This window comes from Colobus angolensis, unplaced genomic scaffold (assembly GCF_000951035.1).
Source record: "Colobus angolensis palliatus isolate OR3802 unplaced genomic scaffold, Cang.pa_1.0 Scaffold193, whole genome shotgun sequence".
Taxonomy (NCBI): Eukaryota; Metazoa; Chordata; class Mammalia; order Primates; family Cercopithecidae; genus Colobus; species Colobus angolensis.
Genome location: NW_012115077.1, coordinates 1,809,293 through 1,820,017, shown reverse-complemented (window position 1 = coordinate 1,820,017; position 10,725 = coordinate 1,809,293). Strand labels below are relative to the sequence as shown.

The window sequence follows — 10,725 nt, the reverse complement described above, 5'->3', positions numbered from 1 at the left end:
ATCTCGGCTCACTGCAAGCTCCGCCTCCCAGGTTCATGCCATTCTCCTGCCTCAGCCTCCTGAGTAGCTGGGACTACAGATGCCTGCCACCTCGCTCGGTTAGTTTTTTGTATTTTTTTTAGTAGAGACGGGGTTTCACCGTGTAAGCCAGGATGGTCTCGATCTCCTGACCTCGTGATCCGCCTGTCTCAGCCTCCCGAAGTGCTGGGATTACAGGCTTGAGCCACCGCGCCCGGCCGAATTGTAGATTTTTAAAAGCAGACTACATTTCATAAATTTATGAAATTAGGTAGAATATAATCTGAAGAGAACTAATTAGAGTATTAGTGAACTAAAGTACATTCAATGTAGCATTAATAGTTTCATTTTTTAATTTTTCAAATTGTTATACATCACTTGTTTCTCAGACTAGATATAGATTCATGTTGATTAAAGTTTGTTTAAGGCCGGGCGCGGTGGCTCAAGCCTGTAATCCCAGCACTTTGGGAGGCCGAGACGGGCGGATCACGAGGTCAGGAGATCGAGACCATCCTGGCTAACACAGTGAAACCCCGTCTCTACTAAAAATACAAAAACTAGCCGGGCGAGGTGGCGGGCGCCTGTAGTCCCAGCTACTCGGGAGGCTGAGGCAGGAGAATGGTGTAAACCCGGGAGGCGGAGCTTGCAGTGAGCTGAGATCTGGCCACTGCACTCCAGTCCGGGCGACAGAGCGAGACTCCGTCTCAACAAAAAAAAAAAAAAAAAAAGTTTGTTTAAAACAGGCATTAAACAATGTTTAAACAATTTTAAAGATCATAGGCCAGGTGTGGTGGCTCCCAGCATTTTGGGAGGCCAAGGCAGGTGGATCACTTGAGGTCAGAAGTTCAAGACCAGCCTGGCCAACGTGATGAAACCCCACCTCTACTAAAGATACAAAAAATTTGCCAGGAATGGTGGCAGGTGCCTGTAATCCCAGCTACTTGGGAGGCTGAGGCAGGAGAATTACTTGAACCTGGGAGGTGGAGGTTACAGTGAGCCAAGAAGGCACCACTGCACTCCAGCCTGGGGGACACAGAGATGCTACGTCTCAAAAAATATATTTAAAAAAAGGTCATATCCAATATAATTTATTGTCAAGTACATCTTATTTTTCTTTAATTTTTAGAAACTGATAATCCTTCCAAGATAAACAAAGAATAATATTTAAAACAACAGTTTAAAAAATTAAGGCTGGGAGCAGGCAGATTGCCTGAGGTCAGGAGTTTGAGACCAGTCTGGTCAACATGGTGAAACCCTATCTCTACTAAAATACAAAAAAATTAGCCGGGTGTGGCGGCATGTGCCTGTAGTCCCAGCTACTTGGGAGGCTGAGGCAGGAGAATTGCTAGAACCTGGGTGGCAGAGGTTGCAGTGAGCTGAGATTGCACCATTGCACTCCAGCCTGGGCAGCACAGCGAGACTCCATCTTTTTAAAAAAAACAAAAAAAACTGAAAGCAGGCCGAGCACAGTGGTTCACACCTGTAATCCCAGCATTTCGGGAGGCCAAGGCAGGCGGATCACCTGAAGTCAGGAGTTTGAGACTAGCCTGGCCAACATGGAGACACACTGTGTCTACTAAAAATACAAAAATTAGCCAGGTGTGGTGGCACACACCTGTAATCCCAGGAGAATTGCTTGAACCTGAGAGGCGGCGAAGCTTACAATGAGCCAAGACTGTGCCATTGCATTCCAGCTTAGGTGACAGAGCGAGACTCTATCTCAAAAAAAAAAAATTAAAAGCAGAAGGCACAAGTAGGGGGACTTTGGAGATACCAATAATGCTCTGTTTATGGCTCTCAGCACTATTAGAGTTAAATGGGTACATCAGTTTGGGAAATGAGATATACACTTAAGATTTGCATACTTCACCTATTAACACTTAAAAAATTCCCACCCTTCCTTCCCAATTAAAAATTATGTCTTCCTCTAATATACCAATAAGAATGTATATACTGGCCAGGCACGGTGGCTCACGCCTATAATCCCAACACTTTGGGAGGCCGAGGCGGGTGGATCACGAGGTCAGGAGATCAAGACCATCCTGGCTAACACGGTGAAACCCTGTCTACACTAAAAATACAAAAAATTAGCCAGGCGTGGTGGCGAGCGTCTGTAGTCCCAGCTACTCCGGAAGCTGAGGCAGGAGAATGGAGTGAACCCGGAAGGTGGAGCTTGCAGTGAGCCGAGATTGCACCACTGCACTCCAGCCTGGGCTACAGAGCAAGACTCCATCTCAAAAAGAAAAAAAATAAAAGAATGTATGTATTTATTCTGAGATAAATGTAAGAAAAAACAAGAATGTACACATTTAACCTACCTCAGTAGACTGCTTTCCACTATAAGACATTTTCTTGATGGCCACCACTTCATTGGTACGCACATCTCGTGCCTAAAGAAGAACAAAGAAAGAAGCATTGTAACAATTAACAGGTGAAATCTAGGCAACTATTTCTTTGTGAATATAAAAGCATTTGTAACCTACCATGTCAAAAAGGATATCAAAACCGCTTTTAAAGAAAATTTTTAAAATAACACTATACTGCAATACTTATAAAATTATCCTAGAGCTAGTACTTTAGAAAGAAAATAAAGCAAAGTAAAAAAATAAGAAAATAAGCCTTTGAGTAATCTAATTGAGAAGAAAAATACAGAAATTTGAGTAGTACTATAAACAGACAATACAATGCAAGTGTATAAAAGTCTATGCTAATTAAGTTTGAAATCTCAATGAAACAGACAACTTTTTAGGAAAGAATAAATTACTAAAACAGACCTAAAGACAATAACATGAGTAAAACAATGATGGCAGATTGGAAAGAACACCAATGAATGACCTTTAACACAGTCTTCAGTGAAAAACAGTTCTACCAAAGGAACTTTCCAGAATATATAAGAGAACAATACAAAAGGTAATCCCATTAATTTTACAAAGGCATCCCATTAATTTTACAAAGGCAGTTTAACCTTATAACTAAAACCTCACAAAGAGTACAAAATTCAAAGTTAGGTACCAATTTCATTTGTAAATATAGATGGGAAAACTCTAAAATTAGCAAACCAAATTTTACAGGGCATTAAAAGATTTTTCCTTTGGATAAAATATACTATTACAGGCTGGGCATGGTGGCTCACAACTGTAATCCCAGCACTTTGGGAGGGTGAAGTGGGTGGATCACCTCAGGTCAGGAGTTTGAGATCAGCCTGGTAAAAACCCATGGTGGAAACCCATCTCTACTAAAAATATAAAAATCAGCCAGGTGTGGTGGTGCACACCTGTAATCCCAGCTACTCGGGAAGCTGAGACAAGAGAATCACTTGAAACTGGCAGGTGGAGACTGCAGTGAGCCGTGATTATGCCACTGCACTCCAGCCTGGACAGCAACTGTCTCAAAAAAACAAAACAAAACAAAACAAATTACTATCACAGGAATGCAGAAGATTTTGAAACTAGAAAAACATTTCATAATTCACCATATCTTTTAAAAGTCAAGGGGAAAAATATATATAAACTCTCAATAAAAGCTGAACATGTGAGATAGGCCTAATGTTAAATGTATTCAATTGTAGAGAAGGCCAAACTCTTAGAAAAACAAAATTAGCAAGGTAATTTCTCAACATATCATGTCTATTGAAAACAACTGCTAATCAGGATCAAGACCAGACTCCTTAAAGTGCTGCCACGATGATTATTTAATACTGTTGTGGAAATTCTGAAGAAAAAAAAAAAGCACAGAAACATGATAGTTAACTCTTAAAAAAGAGCCAAACTCTCACTCTATGCAAAAAAATTATAATAAATATTAAGAAGGTACAAGGCAATAGCTGTGAAATATTTAAAATGAGTTTAGTAAAAGGGTTAGAAACTATCTCAAACCATCTTGCAAGAACTCGTTTTCAATTCAGGCTCTAATGAATTCCCAAAGACAAAATGTTCTAAAAGTGGAATGTAGTGATGGCTACAAAACTTGTATCTACCAAAAATAATTGAAATGTACACTTAAAACTGGTAGACTTATGGTACGTAAATTATACTTCAAAAAACTTTTTTTTAAAAAAAGGATAGCACCTGTAAAATTATACCTCAATAAAGGTTGCTTTAAAAAATTAAACAAGGGCCGGGCGCGGTGACTCACACCTGTAATCCCAGCACTCTGGGAGGCCGAGATGCGTGGATCACGAGGTCAGGAGTTGAGAACAGATTGACCAACATGGTGAAACCCCGTCTCTACTAAAAATACAAAACTTAGTCGGGTGTGGTGGCGTGCGTTTGTAATCCCACTCAGGAGGCTGAGGCAGGAGAATCGCTTGAACACAGAAGGCAGAAGTTGCAGTGAGCCGAGATCGTGCCATTGCACTCCAGTCACTGCAATTCAGCCCAGCGACAGAGCGAAAGAAAGTCCATCTCAAAAAAAAAAAAAAAAATTTTTAAATAAGACCAGGCGCGGTGACTCAAGCCTATAAATCCCAGCACTTTGGGAGCCCGAGATGGGGGTGGATCACTTGAGGTCAGGAGTTTGAGACCAGCCTGGCCAACTTAGTAAAACCCTGTCTCTACTAAAAACACAAAAATTAGCTGGGCATGGTGGCACATGTCTGTCATCTCAGCTACTCGGGAGGCTGAGGCACAAGAATCGCTTGAACCCAGAAGGTCGAGGTTGCAGTGAGCTGAGATTGCGCTACTGCACTCCAGCCTGAGCAACAGAGGGAGACTCCATCTCAAAAAAAAAAAAAAAAAAAAAAAAAAGACAGAGCTTATTATCTGTGTTCTGTTACGTGAGTAGAGTGAAGAACTAAGGATATTTTAATTTCAACTGCCGGTGGATTGGTTAATGGAAACCTGTACCACTCACTGTAAAGAATGAAGTAGATCTATCCACATAAGTCTCATCAGGTATGAATTTCTTTTTCCAAAATGTTCTCTACTCACCTATCTGTGAGCCCCCTGATTGTGATTAATAGGACTAAAAGGTCATATAACAGCTTTATTGAGAAATAATTCATATACCATACAATTTACCCATTTTAATATACACGATTCAATGCTCTTTAGTACATTCACAGATACGTGCAACCATTAGAACGCTCAATTGCAGAACTTTTTTTTTTTTTGAGATGCAGTCTCGCTCAGTTGCCCAGGCTGGAGTGCAGAGGCGTGATCTCGGCTCACTGCAAGCTCCGCCTCCTGGGTTCACACCATTCTCCCGTCTCAGCCCCTCAAGCAGCTGGGACTACAGGCGTCTGCCACCATGCCTGGCTAATTTTTTGTGGTTTTTTTTAGTTCAGACGGGGTTTCACCGTGTTAGCCAGGATGGTCTCGATCTCCTGACCTTGTGATCCGCCCGCCTCGGCCTCCCAAAGTGCTGGGATTACAGGCGTCAGCCACTGTGCCTGGCCTGCAGAACATTTTTTTATCTCCTCATAAAGAAATCCTAAAACAGTTAAAGACAAATTTTACATTTTATATATATTTTACAACAAAAATATTTTTCTCCATTGAAAATAAGAAAAAAAAGAAAAACCCATAAACTCTTTATTGTTATTATTATTAATTTTGGGATAAGGTCCTGCTCTGTCACCCAGGCTGGAGTGCAATGGTGCGATCATAGTTCACCACAGCCTCAATCTTGTGGGTTCAAGCGATCCTCTTACTTCAGCCTCCTGAGTAGCTGGGACTACAGGTATGTGCCACTGCACCTGGCTAATTTTTACAGTTTTTGGTAGAGACAAGGTTTTGCCATGTTGCCCAGACTGGTCTTGAACTCCTGGGCTCAAGCGATCCTCCTGCCTTGGCCTCCCAAAGTGCTAGGATTACAGGTGTGAACAACCACGCCCAACCTCCATAAACTTTTTTTTTTTTGAGACAGTCTTGCTCTGTCACCCAGGCTGGAGTGCAGTAGCACTATCTCAGGTCACTGCAACCTCCCCATCTCGGGTTCAAGCAATTCTCCTGTCTCAGCCTCCTGATGAGCTGGGACTACAGGTGCATGCCACCATGCCCAGCTAATTTTTTGTATTTTTTTTTTTTTTTTTAGTAGAGACAGGGTTTCACTGTGTTAGCCAGGATGGTCTCAATCTCCTGATCAAAGTGCTGGGATTACAGGCGTCAGCCACCGCATCCAGCCCATAAATTCTTTAGCTATCAGTCTCCTGCCTCCTTACCTACCTCCCAGACCTAAGCAATAATTTACTTTCTGTCCCTAGAGATTTGGCCATTCTAGACATTTCATATAAATGTAATCATATATGTGGTCTTTTGTAATTTACTTCTTTCATTTAGCATAATGTCAAAATTCATGACTAATGAGGTTGAGGATCTTTTCATGTGCTTCTTGGCCATCTGTATATTTTCTTTGGAGAAATCTTGACTCAAGGTCCTTTGCCTATTTTTAAAATTGAGTGTCTTTTTATTATTGACTTGTAAGAGTTCTTCATATATTCAAGACCCAAGTCCTTTGTCAGATATATCATTTGCAAATATTTTCTCCTGTTGTCTTTTCACTGTTTTGAAGCAGAAAAGTTTTTAATCTTGATGAAGTCCAATTTATCCTGTTGTTGTTGTTCATACTTTTAGTGTCCCATCTAAGAAGGCTTTGCCAAAACAAATGTTATGCAGATTTATCCCTACATTTTCTTCTAAGAGTATTATAGTTTTAACTGTTAAATTTATGTCTCTCATCTATTTTAATTTTTTTTTTTTGAGATGGAGGCTTGCTCTGACACCCAGGCTGGAGTGCGGTGGCATGATCTCGGCTCACTGCAACCTCTGCCTCCCAGGTTCAAGTGATTCTCTTGCCTCAGCCCCCCAAGTAGCTGGGATTACAAGCACATGCCTCCATGCCTGGCTAATTTTTTTTATTTTTAGTAAAGACAGGGTTTCCCCATGTTGGCCAGACTGGTCTCGAACTCCTAACCTTGGGTGATCTGCCCACCTTGGCCTCCCAAAGTGCTGGGATTACAGGCATGAGCCATCATGCCTGGCCTGGGTTAATTTTTATATATAGTATGAGGTAGCAATCCAATTTCATTCTTTTGCATTTAGAAAGCAAAAAATTATCTAAAACAAAAATTATGGCATTGTATTATATGTTTATAATATATGTAGATACAATACATATGACAAGAATAGCATAAAGAATATGGAAAGGGGTAAATACTTTCTATATTTTACTTGACATGATAGAATATTAACAAATGAACTTGTAAAAAAGATGGGATGTTCTTCTAGTAGAGAGTAAGGTAACAGTAGGAAAGCTTGCAAAAGTGTTTGTTTACATAATAAAACACTGTGTAGAACAGAACCAAATGAACTGTAAGTAACTAAAGAAGAACACAATACTACACATCATCTATTCTCACCTCCGCAGAGAAAAAGGGCAAAAACAAAATAAGTTGTAGTCCTAAAGACAAACTAGATACCGTTGAGAAAAAAACGGCAACAGAAAGAGTCAGAGAGAGTGGGAAAAAGAAAATACATACAATAAATAATTTTGTTTCAAACTAGGAAATTGTCTGTGAAGATTCATTTGGGATCTATTTTAATAAATTCGTAAGAATGATCTGAAATCACTGTATCAATTAATTATATATAAATGGTCTTATGAGACTAATGTGAACAACACCGAACAATTTACTGTAATCACTGAAAATATAAAACTTGCAAACCTGCTAAGAGAAAACAGATTAGTAAAATCTTACACTAGGAAACAACAGGTAAATATTACATCCCATTTCAATAAAGGAACAAAAACCCACTTTGTTAGAAAGTAAATAAATGATTTCACTGGGACCATACATTGTCTACCATATTTGTTAGCAAGCTACCTGGTTCCCAAGCCAGTGTTCTCTATGGCTTTTATATTTCTTATTGTGTGACCCATCTACTGATATCACATTAGTTCTATTTAAGGTATTGGAAACTAAAAGATTATGTTTATCTTCCTGGTAATCTAGAGACAGTGATCCTTTTGGACATCTGACTCTCTGGTTTAGTTTCAAATACTCACTCTGATACCAGTCCTTAACTAGCTTGCCTGATGAAACAGCCATGCTGGCTGACTTAATTTGAGTATTTTTTAATTTGAAGTGATCCCTAACTGCCAATTAATTAAAATTTAGAAGTGTGTTAAAGAGCTATTTTAAGCCACCTAAAAAAATTTGACCAGAGGGTCCTTCCTTTAGACAGTCTATAAACAAACACTGCACATTTCATCCTGTCATGGAGTGGGGATGAGAGGAAATGTAACAACAGAAAAGTGTGTGCATGGGTTTCTCTGATACCACAAAATATGAAGATTAGTGACCCAGAAATAGAATTACAGCAAAAAGATTCAATTCTGGACTACATTCAAACATTCCTCATCTACATGCTCATGTTTCCCACACATCAAGAAGCATAACAGAAAACACCTGCTTTGAGTTAATTAACCTTGACTCCTCTGTGCTTTCATTCAGTTGTTTCTGGGATGGTCCTAACCTGAACTGGAGAGTTTTCTGGCCTCCTAAATCAGCATTAAAAAAAAAAAATTCCCTCTCTACATTTCATTACACAAATCTGTTAAACACATGACAAAGTTGGCACAGCACAGTGAACCCTTGTTATGCCTTCTTCTAGATCAGAAGTGAGCAAAGTTTTTCTCCAAAGGGCAAGTAGTAGAAATCTCAGGCTTTGTGGGCCACATACAATCTATGTTGCACATTCTTCTTTTTTTTAATGTTAAAACTGTTCTTAGTTTAGGAGCTGAACAAAAACACATCACAGGTTGGATCTGGTGTCAGGGCTGTGGTTTGTTCACCCTGTCTATAGAAAAATTCTTGGTTAACATTTTGCCACATTTCCTCTGAAATTTTCTATCTAAACATATATATTGTTACCATTATTATTATTTTATAATTAAAGAGCCATTAGAAAGTAGATATTCTGATCCTTACTCCTAAAACACTTCATGTATCTCCTAAGAACAAGAACATTCTCATGAATAACCAAAGTACAATTACCATATTTAGAAAATTCAGCACTGATATAATACCATTATCCAGATGCATACATAGTACGTACTCAAATTTCACCAACGTCTGAGTAATGCTCTTTACAGGAATTTTTTTTCTAATCCAGGATGACACATTATGCCTAATTTCCAAGTCTCTCCTAAACCAGCTCCAGATATCTGACTTAGAACAATTTGTTTTTGTTGTCCTGTTAGAATCTTATTTCTGAGACTATGAGACCTTCAACTACAGCTCTCTGAAATAATCCAGCTTGGGTAGAAGAATCTTAGCAATTATCACATAAGTGCAAACAACAGAGAATCACTTCCTCTGACTCTCTTTAATAATTCTGCTCTAGGAGTGAGACACTACCACATGCACCCCTTATCTTATCAGAATATAAATGCTCTTCATTCTACCGATTTAAACTTTAACTCGCAACTGTTTACTCACCTCTCCACTCGCACTGCTATTAACTAAGCTCTCCACATTTCTTTCCTAAATTATTACATAAGCATCCTAATCAGTCTCTCTGCTTCGATCTGATACATGCCAACCTTTCCTCTACATTAATACAAGAGTAAACTTTATTTCACAAATGGAAATAAAATATTTCTGTTGTACTTCAGTGGCTCCCTGAAGACTTCAGAATAAAGTCCATATTTCTTAGAGTAATGTAGTAGGTATTTCAAGAGCCCTTGATTATCTTTCTTTTTTCCCAATGCATCTTTAGTTTCCACTATATTCTTGATCCTACACATACCAACTTTAGTCATACTTGTCAAAAAAAGACTACTGACAGGCCGGGCACAGTGGCTCACGCCTGTAATCCCAGCACTTTGGGAGGCCGAGGCGGGTGGATCGTGAGGTCAGGAGTTCAAGACCAGCCTGGCCAACATGGTGAAACCCCGTCTCTACTAAAAATACAAAAATTAGCTAGGTGTGTTAGCACATGCCTGTAATCCTAGCTACTCAGGAGCCTGAGCCAGAAGAATTGCTTGAACCTGGGAGGCGGAGGTTACAGTGAACTGAGATTGCACCACTGCACCCTAGCCTGGGTGACAAGAGAAAGACTCCATCTCAGAAAAAAAAAAAAAAAAGACTACTGACAAAGTTCTAGAATTGGGATAATGCAATTTTATAGTTTTATTTTGAAAAAGTTAAATCATTGATATTTTGCCAAGATGGGACTTAGTCTCTTTAATGAAAGGAAAAGGGCAAGAAACATTACTTTCCCCACTTTGTAGATCATATAGGCAGGCCTAAAGAGGTCTGAGAAAAACCCGCCGAAATTCAAAACTTTTCAATATAACAACGAGAGACCAACTGCTCCAAAACACCATATCTTTACAGAAGGATATATGAAAAGCCCAAGTAAGTACAAATAATATGACTAGTGAGGATGTGGAGAAAAGAGAACACTCATACACTGTCAGGAATATAAATTAGCACAACCACTATGAAAAAGAGTTTGGATGGAGGTTCTTCAAAACACTAGAAATAGAGCTACCATATCATCCAGCAATCCAACTATTAGGTATGTGCCCAACATAAAGGAAATCAGTATTATCAAAGAGATATCTGTACTCTCATGTTTATTGCAGCGCTATTCATGACAGGCAAGGCTGGAAACAATTTAAGTGTCCATCAACAGACAAATGGTTAAAAAAAATGCGGTACATACATACAGCAATCCAACTATTAGGTATGTGCCCAACATA

At 39.3% G+C, this 10,725-nt stretch overlaps 1 protein-coding gene across 1 annotated transcript in view; it reads right to left on the bottom strand.

Annotated features, from left to right (window-relative positions):
- TAOK1 (TAO kinase 1) overlaps positions 1–10,725 on the bottom strand; it is a 160,944-nt gene that overhangs the window by 73,610 nt on the left and 76,609 nt on the right. Inside the window, exon 3 of the mRNA XM_011940874.1 lies at positions 2,337–2,408. Within this exon, the coding sequence (XP_011796264.1) occupies positions 2,337–2,408 (72 nt within the window). The remainder of the gene's footprint in view (positions 1–2,336; positions 2,409–10,725) is intronic.